This window comes from Mytilus galloprovincialis, chromosome 6, assembly GCF_965363235.1.
Source record: "Mytilus galloprovincialis chromosome 6, xbMytGall1.hap1.1, whole genome shotgun sequence".
In the NCBI taxonomy this organism is placed as follows: domain Eukaryota; kingdom Metazoa; phylum Mollusca; class Bivalvia; order Mytilida; family Mytilidae; genus Mytilus; species Mytilus galloprovincialis.
The window spans coordinates 16,722,552-16,743,823 of record NC_134843.1 but is presented as its reverse complement, the minus strand read 5'-3'; the positions used below and the strand labels follow the sequence as shown (position 1 = coordinate 16,743,823).

Below are 21,272 nucleotides of genomic sequence, written 5' to 3'. Positions count from 1 at the left end.
TCTATTTTTAGCCGTGGCGGCCATCTTGGTTGGTTGACCGGGTCACGCCACACATTTTTTAAACTAGATACCCCAATGATGATTGTGGACAAGTTTGGTTTAATTTGGCCCTGCAGTTTTAGAGAAGATTTTTGTAAAAGTTAACAACGACGACGGACGACGACGGACTCCGGACGCAAAGTGATGGGAAAAGCTCACTTGGCCCTCCGGGCTAGGTGAGCTAAAAAACGATAAAAGTGACGCCACCCAAATTCGCACTTGATCTGTATTTTATGGTATTAAGCATTGTTCAAACGTTTCATAGAATTTGATTTAGGCAAAATAAAATTAGAGAACAGAAACTAATTGTTGGAACGTACGTATACGTACTTACGGACGGACAAGGGAAACACTTAATGTCCCTCCGCTGAAGCGGGTGATATAAAAGATTCAGACGTTTTAAACTGAAATTGTACATACCCGACCAATGCCCGACTTTTCATACGACCCGTATACGATCAAGTAGATCTGGTCTGGTTGAGATCAGGCTAAGATCGAGTATAGTTGAGTTCGTCTAAATAGTCGAGTAAAGATCGTGTAGACATCGTGAATTGGTCAGAATCATCGAACATGTATTCAATTAGTGATTGGAGTCTTGGAGGAGTCGTGAATGGTCGAGTTAAGTTCGTGTACAGTCGGATAGCAGTCAGGTAGAAGTCGTAAACAGGCCCGATCAAGAATTTTGTTTTGCTTGGTCGTGGAATGTTGGGCAATCGGGATCATCGAGTTGATCTGATCGACACGATAATCTGAAATGTCATATCATTGCCTGAAAATTGGGGTCTACGTTCGTAACAGATTCCTTAGGGTCGAAAAGGTCGCCCAGGCTACCCCAACAGTTAGGTGCGTCCCGTGTCATTCTTGGAAACTAAGCCGTTCGGTCTGCTCGGATTACTATCATGATTATGTCCCGAAATATAGCGGGCTATAAAAACCAGGTCACCACCATTTGCTACAGAAAACAGGTCGGTATCAAGTCAGGAATATGACAGTTGATATCCATCCAATTGATGTGTTTTAGCTGTTTGGAATTTGCTTAGGAACTTTCCGTTCAGATTTTTCTCGCGGTTCAGTATTTTTGTTTTATTTTACTTTTAACATAGAGTTACAAAGTAATTCAAAGTGTAATAACACTAGCTTCTTATTATATTATAATTTTAAATTGGATATGTTCACAGTAGGTTTATAGCGTTCTCCGGTTGGGATACTGCTCTTTGAGAGTGTTGATCGGGTAGTTTGGCGTGTGACCACGAATATATGATCTTAATATTTTTTGGTAAAACATGGGAAGACTTGATATATATTCATAAGAACATACAATACAAATTCGTATATGTGATAGATAGCTATGATCAATCATCCAAACATTATTTTCTTTTATTAAAATTTAATTAAACCTTAAAAAAATCTTCATTTAAATTTGATTTAAACATTTTGTAATCACAAACAAATTAAAATACTAATAACAATGGAAATGCATGCATAGAATATGTATATCTTTAGATTTAGACAAACTACAAATCCTATTTTATAAATAAGGTTAACTTCAAATGAATTAATCTTTATATGTCCCGGGATTTATCAAAAGCAGACAAGGTTTTTTCAAGTATTGTCAATGTTTTATTGTCAATGAGTTATTTAACAAAAGTTGTATGTGTTAAAATGTTGTCTTTAATATATTTACTTTTGGTAAACGCTAAACAAGTTCAAATAGTTTTTTAAAGACATTAAACAAGTTTTGTAATGCTGTAATATCATATTTTAGAGAAAAAGCATCTGTGGTTTGTATATATTGCTGTGTATCTAGCTAATGTATATAGATTCACACAGATACTTTTCTTGGTGTAGCAATTCCTTTTTTATATTTCAAAGGCATCATTTTCAGGCATTTGTTTTATATATTGCATTGTTTATAATATGTTCCATTCAATTTTTCATGATCCAAATCATTCTTTTTCTGTATTTTATGACTTTTTAATAGACTGAGTAGGAAAATGCATACTCTTCATACCAGGTGTTACTAAATTTAAAGTAGGAAAAGAAATTTTGATTGCCTTCATTTTAATGGTGTACTGATTGTATTTGCATGAACAAATGCTTTTGACAATATTCGACTCTATTTGCCGGAACAAACTCTTTTGTCAATATTTAACTGGCATCGGTGAAAGTCCCTTTTTTATTAAAAGGATGGGAAAATAGCATAGAATATCCTTGGTTCATTATCATGATTATATAGCATTGTCATTTTGCTTAGATTTTTTGTAACCCATCAAACTCGGACTTCTTTTAAACTGAGTTTTACAGTGCGTATTGCTATGTGCTATGTTAGCTAGATGTATAGGGGAGCGTTGAGATATCACAAAACGTGTTTTAAATCCGTCGCATTTTTGCGCCTGTCCGAAGTCAGGAGCCTCTGGCCTTAGTTTTTTTGTGTTTTTAAACTTCATTTCATTTATATGTTTAGGAGTTCAGTGTGACGTCCATTGTCACTAAACTAGTACACAATGTTATTCATGGGACAGCTGAGAACCACCTCCGGGTGCGGGATTTTCTCGCTGCGTTTAATGCTGACCTATTGGTGGCCTTCGCTGTTGTATGCTCTTTGGTTGGGTCATTGTCCCGTTGACATATTCCCCATTTCATTTCTCAATTTGAACGAATATCCATGCTGCTTTTCATAGTCTTATCGAAAACTATAATGCATGGATTTAAAACTTTGAAATAAACATATTTGAATTCTTTTAACATGAAAGTCAAAATCAATGAACACAGAACGCAAGCATACATAGAAACTGCATAACATTTAGTAACATACAAACAAGCACTCACAAGTTTTCATTTACAAAACAAATCTAAACTACAAGCGCTTCTCCAGTAAGCCAGGGTTTTGGTCAGATATGATTTTAATGATGCAACATATTGACATTTTATTGTTCTAATTATGAAGCATGTGAAGTAAAGATCCTCTTCATATTTTTTGCAAGTGAAAAAAAACATTTCAGTTACATCACTATTCAGGCACACACACACAAATCGTAATGGAGATTATCAGGAAACATATATGTGATATGAACGGACATCGGTATCATGTATATTATAGTATCATTTTAACAATGCAAGTAAGTACATTAATAGGTTTCATGCATCAACTGAAATTAAATCAAAATACAGCATAACGTAAGAAAAACACAACTAAAATTGTTTAGAGTTTGTTATCTAATGATCCCTCACCGTTTAAATAAAATAAAAAGAAAAGAAATAAAAACATCCAGTTGCCTAAAATATTAATGATTTTTTAAAAAAGTGTCAACACGTGTCAATGGTTAAAAAGTATTACGTCTCATGGTATTGCCCGGCCAATAGATTCTTTTTGTGTGCTGTTAAAAGTTTCATATACACTGAAACATCTCTGGTTGCGTTCCAATCCCCTTAAGACGAAATGACTTGTAAAAGCAGACAATTCCTGGTTATACAAGTTACCCGGAAGTAACTGATTTGATCCTCTGTCCCTCACATATGTCACAAATACATCAGCTGTAAAATAAATATTTGATACGTTTTTTTTAAATTAAAAAACTATTTCTAATTATAATATCGCATGTTGAAAGAAAGTTCACGAATATGACCTACAGAATTAGACTATTTACCGGATTTCTAATTACATATTAAAGCAACACGACGGGTGCCACGTGTGGAGCAGTATCTACCTACCCTTCCGGATCACCTGAGATCATCCCCAGTGTTTTATGGGATTCGTGCTGCTTAGTCTTAAGTTTTCTATGTTGTGTATTCTGTACTATTATTTGTCTGTTTGTCTTTTTATTTTTAGCCATGTCATTGTAAAGTTTATTTTCTATATATGAGTTTGACTGTCCTACTAGTATCGTTCGTCCCTCCTTTACTCGTATAAGCAACAAAAACATAAAAACAGATTTCATATTAATATCATGTTGTAAAGTGGAGGCATAAAACATCAATGCGATGTCTTCGGCTATACTTTTATAATGTTTGACAGCAGGTCAACTACGAACTAAGATTGACCCCTTACCTATTAAAATGACAATAATTTGTCTGAAACGACGGTCCATTTAAAGTGCAACAGAATGATCAAGGTCCTAATGGCTGTCATTATATATTATTTTAATGTCTTCACTTGGAATTACTAAGCTTTCTAACGTTTCATTCTGTTTAACATTAATATGTGTTTTTGGTTTCGTAAGAATGCTGTCTCAGTTTCATTGGACTGCATCAATGTCTCTTGGTGATACAGAAAAAAGTAAAATCACAAAAATATTGAACTCAGAGGAAAATCCAATCGGAAAGTCCATATTCACATGGCAAAATCAAATGACAAAACACATCAAAAACGAATGGACAACAACTGTCATATTCCTGAGTTGGTACAGGCATTTTCAAATGTAGAAAATGGTGGCTTAAACCTGGTTTTATAGGGCTAAACCTCTCCCTTTGATGGCAGTCTCGTCAGATTCCATTGTAAATACAATGATGCGTGAACTAAACAGACATAGTAAATAAAATAGTCAAAATACGGGTACAGCAGTCATCATCGTGTAATAATTTTAAAAGGAACAATTTAACAGAACACAAACACATCTATCTAAAAACACATTCATTGATTGACGTGTCTCACGTCAGAAAATTTTATACGTCACATATATTTGTTGTTCAATGTATATAGATCTATATACAAACAATTTTAAAATTTCACATGGGCAATTTTAGCATACAGAGTTAAAAAATCAAAAGTATGTAAGAATTAATTTCAGAAATAGACCGAGATTTAAAATAGTCCAAAAGTTATATAGAATTTATAAGAATCCACAAATAGTTCATTCCACTACGCGATTGAATAATTTTGACTTTTGTGGTTCAACGTATTTTCTAATTCATAAAGAAATATATCAGAATGACATAGAATAGAACAATATCATACTGACGGGATCAATTAAATAAACTCATCATAGATACCAGGACTAAATTTTGTATATACGCAAGACGCGCGTTTCGTCTACAAAAGATTCATCAGTGACGCTCGAATCCAAAAAGTTAAAAAGGACATGAGTGATTTGGTGCTAGATGTCGTTGGTTTGAATCCCGGCTTGGTCAAACCAAAGTCGTTCCCATTTACGGATTACGAACAAAAACTGGTGGGTACGATGTCAGGATAAAGTGGACGGGTAGAATAATATGTCTTTCAACAGACTGCATATCTAGACTAGTGGGATCAGTGTCGGTATAAAGTGGCCGTGTAGGATAACATTTCTTCCTTCAAACTGCATATCTAGACTGGTGTTCAATTTTTGATGAAATCAAACAAAGTTTAATTTTGGACCAACTTGAAAACTAGGCCAATAATTAAAAATCTAAGTACATTTTTAAATTCAGCATATCAAAGAACCCCAAAGATTTAATTTTTGTTAAAATCAAAGTAAGTTTAATTTTGGACCCTTTGGACCTTAATGTAGACCAATTTGAAAACGGGACCAAAAATTAAGAATCTACATACATAGTTAGATTCGGCATATCAAAGAACCCCAATTATTCAATTTTTGATGAAATCACACAAAGTTCAATTTTGGACCCTTTGGGCCCCTTATTTCTAAACTGTTGGGACCAAAACTCCCAAAATCAAACCCAACCTTCCTTTTATGGTCATAAACCTTGTGTTTAAATTTCATAGATTTCTATTTACTTATACTAAAGTTATGTTGCAAAAACCAAGAATAATGCTTATTTGGGCCCTTTTTTGGCCCTTAGTTCCTAAACTGTTGGAACCAAAACTCCCAAAATCAATCCCAACCGTCCTTTTGTGGTCATAAACCTTGTGTTTAAATTTCATTGATTTCTATTTACTTATACTAAAGTTATTGTGCGAAAACCAAGAATAATGCTTATTTGGGCCCTTTTTTTGGCCCTTAATTCCTAAACTGTTGGAACCGAAACTCCCAAAATCAATCCCAACCGTCCTTTTGTGGTCATAAACCTTGTGTCAAAATTTCATAGATTTCTATTCTCTTAAACTAAAGTTATAGTGCGAAAACCAAGAAAATGCTTATTTGGGCCCTTTTTGGTCCCTAATTCCTAAAATATTGGGACAAAAACTCCCAAAATCAATCCCAACCTTCCTTTTGTGGTCATAAACCTTGTGTTAAAATTTCATTGATTTCTATTCACTTTTACTAAAGTTAGAGTGCGAAAACTAAAAGTATTCGGACGACGACGACGACGACGACGACGACGACGACGACGACGACGACGCCAACGTGATAGCAATATACGACCAAAAAATTAAAATTGTTGCGGTCGTATAAAAAAGCAAAATCATACCAAATACTGAACGCAGAGGAAAATTCAAAACTGAATATCCCTAATCAAATGACAAAATCAAATGCTCAAACACATCAAACGAATGGATAACTTTCATATAACTGACTTGGCATTTTCAGATGTAAAACCTGGTCTTATAGCTAGCTAAACCTCTCCCTTGTATGACAGTCGCATCAAATTCCATTATATTGACATTAGTATGTGAATGTGTGAACAAAACAAACAGACATAATAGGTAAAACTGTCAAAAATATGGGTAAAGTAGCGAACATTGTGTTATGATCTTAAAGTAACTTAATGATACTTTTCATAAAGTACACATTAGGTCGTATGCCTTATACGAAAGATAGAGCATTACAAACAAGTCTCCTGCATTTTCATAAAGAGGCTTATGTACAATCTTAAGGAGGTAGACCTAAGTTAAGGAAAATAACTCTTAAAATCATCAGTACGTTTGAGTCAACCATTTTCATTATATATATATATTCTAAGCTTTTAAGTTACATAGATTATTTTTAATCTGTGTTTCTGGTAAATGCTTGAAATACATTTATGAAACTAAACTTTCCCAAACACATCATTGAAACATTAATAGGCATTTCCTAAAACAAGGTCTACATCCTTAAGTGTTGAAAACTTGGTTTAATAAGTTACATATTTTAATGAGATATCAAATGTGTAAAATCGTTTTGTGTATAAAACCTTACCACCAATTTTCTGAGCAGCCTGTACAGTCACAAGCTTCTTATCGCCTAAGTCTTGCCCAGGGTTCTCTAAGATCACATTGCGTTCATTGAAGTCGACAAATACAAAGATATATCTTGCACTTGGAATAGTTAGGATGTCTTCATGTCTCCTGACCAGATACTGGATTATGTTGTGTTCTCGTCTTCTTGTTGCTAGAGCCAATTCTACCAATTGTTTGTGCAAATTCATAGTTTCAGAGTAAAAACTCAATACACATACTTTATTATCTAAGACCGGAACTCTGTGAATCCTATCCAGTATACTCTGTGGCCTCTACAACATTATTACGAAAATGCAGAAAAAAAACAAAAATTCTTGAAAATCGTTTCATGATAACTGCTCAAAGAATTGTACGAAAACTGGAAAATCCCCCTTTTTTATGAATAAAAAATTCCGAAACATAAAACATAAAAACTTGAATTTATAAAACAATTCACCAAAGATTCATGAAAACTGCTATAACCATTTTTGAGTAATTGTCTTAAAACTGGAAAATCCCCACTTTTTAAATGAATAAAACTCCCTACCTCGGAAACGTAAACTCTAAAATTTATACAAATCGCAAGGGAGATCATGTTAATAAAAATAAACAATTCACTAAAGTTTCCTGCAAATTGGTGAGTGCGTTTATGAATTTTTGTATGACATGTTGACGACGGACGGACGGACAGACGGACAACGATATATTATAATACGTCCCGTAAACGGGCATATGAAATGACAAATTAAATAATAAACTATGTTAAGGTCGTTAAAATGGGCGCATAAAAAAAAGTTTTATTGGATGACGAGCTAAAATCTAAACAAACCTTAAAAAAACTACCAAAATAAATAAATATCATTACTAGTACAATGTATATCAATAATAAGTACAATTTCATAAAGACTAACCGAGTAAAAGAAAACTTATTCACCAAAATCAGAACAAAAAAAAACAAAATGAGATGGTTTTTATAACCCTGTATGTGTTTTTCAAATTTGAGCCATTTCAAATAAGGAAAGGAGTACTGCCAATTTACAATGTATTTGTTAAATTACAGGGTATTTTTTTTTAATTGTCAAATCCGACAATAAAATAAATACTAAGTATTCTTAATTCTGTATCGATATATGTTGCATTGAAGGTATCAAAAGAAAATTAACAAAAATACAAAACTCCAAGGAAAATTCAAAACAGAAAGTCTCCAATCAAATGGCAAAGTCAAAATCAAAAGCTAAAACAAATCAAACGAATTGATCACAACTGTCATATTCCTGACTTGTAACAGGAATTTTCTATGTGGAAAAAAGTATTTTATAGCTATCTATATAAATACTAGTAGCTATATAAACCTCTCTTTGTATGACAATCGCATAAAATTCCATTATCCTCACAACGATGTATGAACAAAATAAACATACATAATAGGCAAAAATGTAAAACAGAAATAGGGGTACAGCAGTCAATATTTTGTTATAATATCAATCAATGGAAAATTGAAAACTTTGGTATTTCCTTCTTCAAATTTTGCATCGAATAATGTTTTTATGTAACAGACTGGTTAATAACCAATCAGTCCGTGACCCTTTCATAATTTTAACATCGTAAAAACAGAAGTTAAGTCAACGACTTGACCAATTCAAGAACGTATATCGCCAGTTATATGTGCTTTCTACACAAACGTTCATTTATTTTGACAATTATTGTAAGTGTCTAACATAATTGTTATATTCACATATTTTAAAATCATGTGTTTGGTTTCAATAAAGAGTATAATTGTAAAACGGATTTTGAACTGTTTTTATTATCAATTTACTTGGATTCATTCTTAGCTTAGTCTTATTAAGAAGATATGTTGTGTTTACTTTATATAATATGGTTTCTTCTACAGAATTCTTAAAACATTTGCAAAGTAAAATTGAATTACCCCAAACAAATAATGTGAAATAATTCGGGACAGTCGTTTTCTACATCTGGCATCTCTTTGAATGTTAAGTATAAGCAAAATGAGATGTGAAATACTTACAACGTTACCCTGTCTTCTGTCATGTCCATTTCCATTAGGATTTTGAGGCATATCGTTCTGGGAGTGTTCAACATACCAATGATGATTATTTAAATTGACAACGATTAATACAAGTATTAACAAAACGTCAACGACAGATACTACACTCATCCAGGGAAAAGCAGCTGCAATTAAAAAGAATTTAAGCTACATATAATCTGAAAGAGGCTAGGCTGAAATCTGCCAAAATGTATTTCCCTTTTCAAGATGTAATTGTTCATGATCCACTCAAAATACTTCATTTTTGTCGTTCTATTTAATTCGAAAAGGATTTCAGCTTTCCAATTGTGAACTTTCCATTTCTGTATAGCAGATATGTAGTGTATATCTCTAATGTTTTCCATAGATAACATTTCCTCTCATGATTTTTTTAAAAGATGGTTGCTGTTTGTTTGAAGATGTTTGATCAAGGATGTTCCTAGTGGTTAAGCTAAAGTCATTCCTTTGAAAATTTAATGGAAGCCACCATCAGTTGGTTTTTAATGTTTTGGAATATGACTAATAATAAGTTATAATAGTTGTAGCCCACCTGTCCCTATCTCCTCACCGAATGAAACTCGTCACTGAAATTACCATGAATAATACGACAAGTGCCACATGTTAAGCATAACCTGGTTTTCCTACCAAAGCAGCCGAGACAATCATCGTTCGTGACTGATGATTATCTTTTTTTCGTGACGCTTTTTTTTGTTCATTGTGTTGATGTTTTTTCTTCGACTTTTGAATTGTTAGTGTTCTTTTTTTAAATTCATAGAATCAGGGTTCCTTTTTCTCTAGACATTAATCTGTCAAATATCAGTAATAATTTGTTTTACTTTTAGAATATTTTTTTGATTCGACGTAAACAAATTCTACCAAAATAAGATTTTCCTAATTACTACTTAAGACACATGTATGAGCATCAGTCTTACATATATGTGTATTTTTACAACAGATATTAATTACTTCACTTTAATTACAACAGCATTAAAGTTTCTATTTAATAAAATGTGTATTTTAGCAAACAAGCTGAATGTAAAGCAGTTCATGCATCACTAATTATAGCCGGATTTGAATGATATTTCAGTGTTAATACAGAACGATTATTACTAGGTACAAAAAGTAAACGTTAAGCATGACTTTTCCCCAAAAAATCGTGTTGATTTTCTACTTAAAAAGCTGGACACTTTACCAAATCAATCCTTATTTCCTAAATTTCCTTTCCCTATTTTTTTTTTAATAAATGCGATATTTTTTTAAATTGTGTTTTAATTTGTTGACATTGGTAGAATAGAAATATGTTGGGAGACATTTTAAAAATATCAAAATAAAAAAAAAGAGATAGTGTTGGGAGACTGTTGTCGTGATTTTAGATGTCAGGTGTCCTGAGTCTAAGCATAGTACGAAGACTTACTTCAGCCGTTGGTAATATTATAATAACAGTATTTGAAAAGAGAGCTGCTTTTATTTTTTATCACATACTAGAGGGACATTTCAACTGGTAGATCAAAAATAAACCGACAACGCCATGGCAAAAAAAAAAAGACAGACAAATAATAGTACACAAGACACAACATAGAAAACTAGAGACTTAGCAACACAAACCCTACACAAAACTGGGGATGATCTCAAGTTCTCCGGATGAGCAAGCAGATCCTGCTCCATATTTGGCACCCGTCGTGTTGCTCATGTTATTACAAACCCGGTAAATAGTCTAATCGGTAGGTTACATTCGTGAAAAGGGAACGGGATTGTAGTAACGAAATTATGAACATATCCGATGGCTTCTGTGAAACGGATATTCCATAACGGTCAACCAACTCGTGATGGCGTCCGTAAAATTTACGGAGGGATGATTTCAACTTCACCATTTGGAACTCTTGGTTTAATAGCTTCCTTGTGAGCAGCAACCCCCTATCCAGGAAATCATTATCGGGAACAAAAGCCCGGGAATCTCGTTTCAATTGGGAGATATATACTCCGTTTGCAGACGCTGTTGGAATGTTGCTACATAAAAAGGAAAAGTTCACATTTTGGAAGCTGAAATCATATCTTTTGTCGTAAAGCTTTGTTTTCAATCGACCCTTATTTTCAATTTCTAGATGTAAGAAAAGATAAAACTTAACTGTACCTGGTGTATCTTTTACCTCTCATTCGATGGATGTGTACAACATAGTCACCAAATTTCGAATTTTTAAGTGAGAGACCATCATATAAATTATCATTCATTTACCGAAAGCTTAAATTAAATATTGAATGGGTTAAGAACTAAACTTTTTAAATGCAAAAAACGGATGACTTCAACTTTAAAAAATAAAACCTATACAAAATTTCTTTTATATTCTGATATATATAGTAACCGACTTTCTTAATGTAAAAACTCATTTACGCATGTTGTTTTTTTTTAAATAGCGCACTGCAATAGTTAAATTTGCCATCCGCCATCGTATAAATAAATCACAGTCATTTAAAAGAGACTTCAAATTTGTTTTTCTTACGCTTATCTCCAAATTTTCTGCTTTGTCAATTACATGATATAACAAATGCCCTCGTATTTACTCAAAGGACCTTACAAGTAAATTACGAGAAGCGAAGTTTAATCATTGCTTCGATCTTTTATATTTCGGTGCGTAAATGTATATATATGTTACAGTGAATTTGTATAATCAGGGATTATGTAGTATCTCTGATTTTTCAGGGGTTATGTAGAATCACTAAAATCATTAGTAATTATATATAGTCCATGAAAATGACCAGTGATTTTACATAATCACTGAACATTTTGATAATTATTCTACAAATTCCCTAATATGATTTCAGGGATTATCAATAATTTAAGGATCATTTGTTTGATAAAAAAATTATAATAGACAAATTATCATTTTTTTCTTTCATATTCCTTGCCACCTGAAATAGTTTTGCTTTTAAATACAGAGGGTGATCTTAAATATATAACCAACATAAAGTTTCGAGATAATGTTGAAGACTTCAAAATTAATAATATCAAAAAGTAAAATCACAAAAATACTGAACTTAGAGGAATCAATTAACAAACCGCATCAAAAACGAATGGACAAGAACTGTCATATTTCCCTTTATAGCGATAACTTTACGTGTATTGTTCATTTATCAAAAGCCAGCGTCAAATGGATATTCATGTTCTATTTGTAAATCCACAGAGCATGTTGTTTGTGGTACATGTAAAACAAATGGTGAAGAAGATAATGGAACAACTGTTTTGTGTTTTTTGTTTGTTTGTTCAAATGAAAAAGAATTCAAACTGAGAGAACTTAAGCATCTAAATGTATAGAAAAACTACGGGGTGATAAATAGAACAAAATTGTAGAGGAACTGGCATTTGGTGTAATATTCTCATAGCAATTCCACGGGATACAAAAAGGAAAGGGAAAACCAAAAATCATAATGGCAATTATTCACAAAAAGTCTGAAAAAGGATATCGCCTGGCCACAAAACATGTTGCTGGAACAAGTTCAGGGTTGCTTATTCCCTTTTTTGGGGGGTACCTTCAACTGTTTTTACTGAACACGTTATTTCTCTAAGGCATGTCGTAAAATCCGATTCGATTTGTAAAAAAAAAATTAAATGTGGATATTGTGGTAAAAACAGATGTGAAGCATATAATATTGTGCGTAACATTTGTAAAAATTAGGCTTATCATTTTGATATATTGTGCTTAACGTTTTACAATTATGTAAATAATGATGTTTGATTATGATTTTATAGAATACATTATTTGACTTTTATTAATTTTCTTTATAAATAAAACTATTTCATCATTTCAGTTATAATTTTTAATCCCTGACATTTTTTCTAGTGATTATACATATACCTGAACATTTTATTGATTGTATATAATCCCTTAACTAGCCAGTGATTTTACATAATCCCTGAAAATTTCAGGAATTCTACATAATCACTGATTATACAAATTCACTGTAACATATATACACAGTACTTTATTTCAAATTTATGTCCGAGTTCCATCAAATTTTCAAACATATTATATGTTTCTTTCTGTAAATGTTATACTAGTACAGCAAACTCGTGCACAAAGCATGATCATCATTTTCACATGGAACAAATATTTTTTTCATTTACGAAATTGCCGCAATAAGATTATAGTAATTACATTCAACTGAATATATTTGAAAAAACTGTTTTAACAACTGTTAATCTTAAAATAGATATTATTACCTAAGGTCTGTAAGGTTTTTACAATAGAAACCAAGGATGGAACTGTGTTTTCTATATACGTTGCGTTTGATGAGACTTCTTTGGACAGATTTGCAATCGTATTATTAAGGGTGTCAATGCTAACATTACAAAACCACATCTCTTTCTGTATTTTCGAAGCAGCTTCGTCTATTTCAGATTTTATAGTTTTTACATTTTTGTCACTTTCAGTCACTTCTATCTTTAATTCACCAACCCGGTCTTTCGCGTCCGATACATCATTCTCTATTTTTTTGGTGTTTTCATTTGACATTTTAATTTTGTCATCAACTTCAGATTGTTCTTCTTGAAGTGTTTTCAATTTTTCCTCATAACCATTAACAACACTGCTATATTCGTCGACCTTTGTTGACATCTTTGATACTTTTAACTCAGCTTCCTTTGTTTTGAAATTCATTGTGGACAAAGAAGACGTAACATTTCTCAAGTCTGTTTCAAGTTGGTTTACATCTTCTTTCATTTCAGTCATTTCAGCAGCAGCTTTACCAACGATCTCTAACTGAGGCTGAAGGTCTGTTATATTCCTAGTCACATCCAATAAACGCAAGGTCATACTATTGACACTGTCATTAATTTCTAACATCCTTACGTTAGAATCCGTTATATTTTTAAAAAGCTCTGTCTGATTTTGAATAATAGGTGCCAGCGTACTGTTTGCAACACTTGCATTTTTCGATAATGAAACAATTTGGCTTTTGGTGGTTTCAATTGAAGTATTAAACTGCTGCCATTGCTCTTTTTGAAAGTCTGATAACTTTGTAAGCTCAACATATTTATCGTCAATCGAGGATACAAAAGACTCTATATCTTTTACCTTATTTTCTGTTGAACTCATATTTTCAAGTTCCTTTTTTAAATATGCAATATCCGTTTCTGCACTCGGCATAAACTGTTTAATTTTACCAATTCTGTTCTCAACATTTGTTAAATTACCTCTCAAAAATGGAACATCTCTACTTATCTTCTTTAACTCTTCAATGTGTTTTGTAACTTTGTGTAATTCTTTAAACTGTTGGTCGTATTCGTTCAGCCTATTCATGTTGTAAAAGGATAATGCTATACATGGTACTATCACTACACTTAATATAATCGCAAGTCTAAAATTAAGTAAAACAATCGACTTTAAAATAAGATTATACGGCAGTAATTGAACACAATGAGAAAAAATTATAAGGTCATTTAACACTGAATATATTATTTGAAAGATAACTAAAACACTCTGTGTTAAAACAATCAAAGATACTAAAGTCTATGCAAGACGCTTCAGTGGCACTCGAATTTAAAATTCAATCAAATACGAGATTGAAGTGCACTGAAAACAGCTTAGCCCGATGTACAATTTGAAAATTTGTGGTTTTAAGGGCACAACCTTTGAACAATATTAACGTTTTATTATCAGTTTAATTATCAGTTTTTCAACAGAAAAGACCATAACTATTAATAACAGAATATCATGTCAGCATAGGCATGATAGGGGATCCTGGTATCTATGATGCGTTTATATACACCACACATAACTGTTTTATCCAGGTTTTTATTATAAAAAAGTGGTAAATTAAGAAAATGTTGGTATTGTCGCCTATTGCGACAATTTCTGTTTTTCCTCAACATATTATTTTTTGTCCAGACGTTCATCTGGTTTTTTCCACATATTGTCCAAAATATCCCACAGACTTACAACCCATAGCAACATCCAACAAACAAACAAAGAAAAAATGTCAAAAAACACAGAACAATCAACTACTTACATGGTACAAAAAGCCATAATACCATAATAAAACAAAATTCAGTCATTGATATTAAGAGAAAAAAATATACTTTAAAATTCCAACACTTAAAAGTTAGCGCAAAACATTACAACTTTCCAAAAATTGACCATGTGATTGTGATAAAATTTTATATATGACACAAAAAGGTGTTATAATTCTACTTACGATGATAATAGTTTTTTCTTTTCTTTTCTACTAACGTCTTCTTTTAATCTCCAAAGATCTTCTAATCTCCGAAATTCTTCTTGGAGTTTTTTTATGTCCTCTGCATGTGCCTGTGCCTGTAGCTGTGCCTGTGAAGTGGGCATTGCAATGATAAAACCTGAAACCAAAATATATAGTCGATATACTCATAATTATTGACGTCATTTATGGCAAGCCGTTTTACTATTTATTCTATCTTGAAGATATCTCATCATGTTCATAAACTTTATAATATATCTTATATAGTGTATAAGATATCTTATAATATAATTTATGAGATATCTTATAAAGAAAATTATTTAAGACATCTTATAAATTATATGAGATATCTGATAAAGTATATAAGATATTTTGTACGAAAAATATTCATAATATATCTCTTATACGTTATACGATATCTTATAAACTTTAGAAGATATCTTATAACGTATATATAAGATGTTTTATAAAATATATGAGATATCTTATCTTATATAATATTTTTCTGAAATCGGGCAAAGTGTTGAAAGAGAAGCTAAGGTACCTATGGTGAAAAGAAAGAAGTGATCGAAATCACCATGATTACTGTTTGAAATATTGAAAGAGATGTGGGCATAATCATATAAAGAAAAAATCGTCCTTTGTGGTATAGTTGTGGAGAAAAAAGTCATATAGTTAGATTGCAATAGCAATGTTGCATTTATGTCATTCATTAGAAATTCCAGTAGATAAAACGATGTCAGTAGGTCACATATTCAAATATAAAAGCAATTCCTTTGAAATTAATAAGACATATTCATTAAATCGTATTCAAAATTTTAAGTTTGCTTTAGAATGAAATTCAAAACAGTGTGGCTGTGGCCATTGATTGACACATTAAATTTATCCATTGACTGGGACAATTTAGTGAACGTTTGTATGTAACAACTACTGCTCACTATGTACTTTTTAAAGACACCTAAACTATGGGGTCACCAAAGGTTCTCAACACCTTAATAAAGTAATTCGAAAAACTAATCAGAAATAACACGATGTTTTGATTTATATCAATTATATCAATTAAAACATAAAGGTTATTCCTGATTATTTTTTTGAATTATTTTATAATAAAAGACGTTAAGAAACATTTGGTGACCCCACAGTTTAAATGTCTATCGTAGGTACGTCGTGAACAGTGGTCGTTACAGACAAACGTTCACGTAAATTGTCCCAGTCAATGGATGAATTTAATGTGTCAATCAATGGCCACAGCCACACTGTTTTGAATTTCATTCTATATTTATATTAAGAAACAGTGCTAATAAAGTTTCATCATCAGTAAGAAATTCATATACCCCAAATAAAACGAGTTTTTCAATATGTGTATAAAATTGTGAACGTGACTGCAGGGGCGGATCCAGCCATTTTAAAGGGGGGAAACTATATGTCCCCATTCAAATGCATTGATTGGCCAAAAAAGGGGGGTTCCAATCCCCGGAACCCCCATCCCCTGGATCCGCCAATGCATGACGATCAACTATTAGTAGTTATCTCTTTCACATTTACGCAAATGTCGCTTCTATCTTATTATATTATTGTCAGATATATTGTAAGTTTTTCATGTATTAATCAGAAATGTGTAATGTGTGTATACATCCCGATATACATATATTGCATTTTATCTATATCGAATTATTTCCATTAACTTACTGTACGTTGAATTTGTTTTGATTTTTACTTTTCTTGGTAACCAGGTTTCATAATATTCATTTATTTATCAAACATCTAACGAAAGTGTCGACTTGCCTGACTGGGTTATAGAAAAATGCTTAACCATGGCCTTTTCTCGTCAGACAGTTAACCCAATGGTCATTCTATAGTGGGTCGTTCGTTTTATACTGAATACGCATCCGGTTGTAATAGGACGTTACCGAATCCTCGTGAAGAGTGAGTACTTACTCTGCTCACGGTAGTTAAGATCCTTGCTACAACATGATATGAGGGGTCCGTATTTTGCCGGTTTCAAGTCAAAATTTCTGTTTTATCTGACATACTCTCTTTTTTCAATGGCAGTCATATTTCTAAGTTCTTCTTTTCAGATGACATGTCTTTCAGAAGCTATCTATTTATTTGTGCTCTTCAATACAAGGTATGAAATATTTGCCCCAGGAAGTTAAGCAAGCGAGCCACAATCAATCAAGCTTACAAATGTGTATTACGTTTTATAATACTTGTTGATTACCAGTGAACAACTAGAAAGATTGAAATGCTGAGCTATTCTAAATTGTCATAGAGAAACAAGCTATGCTTCTATTAATTGATATGCATAAACATGCATGAAATGTTTGCCACTGGATGTTAAGCAACCAATAAACAATCTATTAATTGACACAGACTAATATCATCTCATTATTATTTAAATATATTGGTATATTTTGTGAAGGCTCAAGGGAAAATACATACACATTTGGGTGATGAAAGGTATCATGTACATGCAAAAAGTTATCATGTACATGCAGTTAGAATGGTAGTATCTTGATAATGCATGTCAAATCAAAGCCTTGTTTAAAAAAAATATTGAAAATAAAATAGGTTTCAATTTATCTTTGCAAATTGTTTCCTGATTTTATAACAACTCTGATAATCTAGCCTACTATAGACCAGTCATTGGTAAATTTAAAAGTAAATGAAATAGGACATATACCAATGGGAAGCTGGAGCTGAAGTAAAGACATGGCTTGGATATCTGAATATAAAATAACAGCCACTATATATAATATATCTGCATATATTATTTGATAGGCAAATCATGGTATTTGAGTATCAATACATTACTATAAACTAAATAAGTAATTTGTACATGTTTTCCTTAGAATTTACCATCATAATTAAATAAGTTTGCACAATGTTGCACTTTTGTTATCAATAACATAATAATGATCTTTAAAACCCTGAAGTAGTTGTACTTCTTGCTTGCACTCTATAATTGGACCAAAATGGGTTGTCTTTTTAAGAAATCAATAAGTAGCTATTCTTTAGCTTGATTGAGTAATTAATAGTTAAAATTTTGTGGTGACACCAAAGATTCTAAACTACACATACTGAATTTATTTTGGCTTTTTTATAACACAAACATCAGGTTCTCCTATAATGCTATTTGATTTCTCTCAAAGGCAACTTTCAGCTCCAAATTAACCCCATCATATGTTCATATGTCCATGTGCATGTAAGGAACCTAGTCAACTTTTTCTCTTTGTTTATTTTTACTTTTTTGTCATCTGGATAATTTGATTCTTGATAGAAATCTTTGATGGTTTCTTATAAATTGAAGTTCATATTTTTCTAGTTTAAGCAATTTATCTTTAATCACTTTGTGATGTCTTGGTGTTCTGTGTTCTTATGTTGCTTTTGAATAAACATAAATCCAACATTCATTTGTTTTTATATACCTTGATGTCCTTGAATAATGAGGACAATTTCAATTTAGACTTCTGATCCCTTACAGAACTGAAATGTTTGCAGCAGGTCTGCAGCATACTTGCTGCAGGTCTGCTGCAAACAAAAAGCTTGCAGGAACCCTTTGAATAATGTTTGCAGAAGTTTGCAGCTAGCTGCGAACCTCCTGCAAACATTGCAGCTTTTTGCTGCAAGCTTGCGGCAAGTTTGCAGAAACTTTTATGCTTGCAGTAAGATTGCAGGAAACTCTAAAATTTAAGGGATGTTCGCAGCTAGATTGCAGGAATCTTTGACAATTCTATATGTTTGCAAGAGCATTGCAAGAATTACATAAAACGAATGAGCATGCCCATTGGTAACTTCCTGGAAGATACAGATTTGAAATTTGAAAATGTTGAAGGTGTTTGAGTCATGTTATCATACAATGTATAAGTATTCAGGGAGTATTTTAGGTTGGGAATTAAAAGAAAAGTTTTCATAGACATTTGTTGTAAGTATTGATTCTTCGTAGACGTGTAAATATATGAAATTTGTCCCCTGCAATAAAATACCTGCATGAAGTTTTGAAAAAAAAATTCAAACATGTAACAACTATACAGTACACTCGAGAATGTTTGGAGATTATAACTTATTTTAAAATATTGTGTTGTTATATTATGTGAAAATATTAATTAAAAAGCAGTATATATGCACAAAATAAAAATTAAAAAGCAGTATATACATGATATATGCACAAAATAAATTTCAAATAAACCTTTTTTCGTATTTTAGATATGCATGCAATTCATTTTAGCACGTACTTGAACAACAAGAAATCTTTAAATTATTTTTTAAAGGAATAAACCTTTGCTATGATAATTATGCAAATGATAAATTATTCTAATTATTGTATGTACGTATGTAACCAAACTTTTCATAATTTACTGTGTAATAAAGATAATGTGATGTGTATACACAACATGACTTAATTAATTGGTTAATATTGTAAAATCATTTATGTAGTTCCTGCAAGTTTGCAGCAAACACGCAGGAGAAAAAATAATTTGAATATAAATGTTTGCAGCAGGTCTGCAGCAAACACGCAGCAGGTCTGCTGCAAACACGCAGAAGAAAGATTAATTTGCATAAAAATGTTTGCAGCAGGTCTGCAGCAAACACGCAGCAGGTCTGCTGCAAACACGCAGGAGAAAGATTAATTTGCATAAAAATGTTTGCAGCAGGTCTGCTGCAAACACTCATTTGCATATAAATGTTTGCAGCAGGTCTGCAGCAAACACTCATTTGCATGGTAAATTGTTTGCAGCAGACCTGCAGCGTATTTGCAGAAAACACGCTGCAAACACAGACTCTGTGTTCGCTGCAAGTCTGCAGCAAGTTCGCAGCAGACCTGCAGCAACTATTTGCAGGAGGCTGATTTTTTCGGTAAGGGATACCAATCCGTGATTATACTTCCTAGTGCAAGTAGCAAAAAATTATTTACCTAAAAAAAACAGCCTCTGTTTAAGCGATTAGTGTTTATAATAAGAAATAACAACAATGGATATGCGGATAATTGTCTAAAAAATTTCTATAAGCATATTCATATAATAACCGAGGAACCGAGAGAACTTTTCTTCTTAACAACGAGATTACGTATTGTTGACCTAAGCCCAAAAGTGAGCTCAACTTTTGGAGAGAGTTAAATGGCATTGAAATAAAAAAATAAGCAAAATATAAACAAAATAGCACTTTATGATTTATGGACTCCCAAAAGTGCTACAATATTGCAGATATTCCGCATGATACCGCTTACTTGGTTACATAATCATGTCAGACATTTCAGTGACTAGTCTAGAAATTAGAATGTCTGACATATTTAGCCCAGTAAGCGAATATGTGTGCACTTGTTACTGACAAATGACAAAATCAGAAGAAGAAGAAAATGAGATATCGGCATGGCACATTGTTATAGTTATTTCATACCTGTTGTCGGCTAGACGTGACGTACGTTAACGACGATAGTGAAAGTAGATTATTCGGAAATCCCGAATAATTATAAATAGAAATTGAATATAAATTATGTTCAACAAATCCGAGATCAGACTGCAGTCACCTGAACTCACCTGGATTCATTTTACATCTTAATATTACTGATCATGCTGATGAAGGATATCTGTTATCGGAAATATTTATAAAAGGAATTACATTTAATGTTTCTGTAATATATTTGCTATGTAATAATACAATCCAGTTTCTATAACTAATTTATTATAAGATTGTGATGGGATTTTGTCATGAATATAAAGATATTGTAGACAAAACATTTAATGAAACAAAGAAACAATTAATACGAAATATAACAATTACATCGTTTGATGGTCAGACTACAGAATGACAACTTCAATTGATCTATTTAATTACATGTTTATTAAAGAACTTGCTGTGCAGACATGTGAGAGTTGCTGATCTGTCAATTATCTCCACTCATTGAAT

At 32.1% G+C, this 21,272-nt stretch overlaps 1 protein-coding gene across 1 annotated transcript; it reads right to left on the bottom strand.

Moving 5' to 3' along the window:
• Nucleotides 1-2,763: 2,763 nt before the first annotated feature.
• On the bottom strand, nt 2,764-20,808 carry LOC143079073 (uncharacterized). Its single transcript, XM_076254235.1, has 6 exons — nt 20,763-20,808; nt 15,348-15,504; nt 13,375-14,510; nt 9,141-9,304; nt 7,095-7,407; nt 2,764-3,573 (listed from the first exon to the last, which is right to left on the bottom strand). The coding sequence occupies exons 2-6, from the start codon at nt 15,488-15,490 to the stop codon at nt 3,380-3,382; spliced, it is 1,950 nt and encodes a 649-aa protein (XP_076110350.1). The 5' UTR covers nt 15,491-15,504; nt 20,763-20,808; the 3' UTR covers nt 2,764-3,379.
• Between the last annotated feature and the right edge of the window lie 464 nt (nt 20,809-21,272).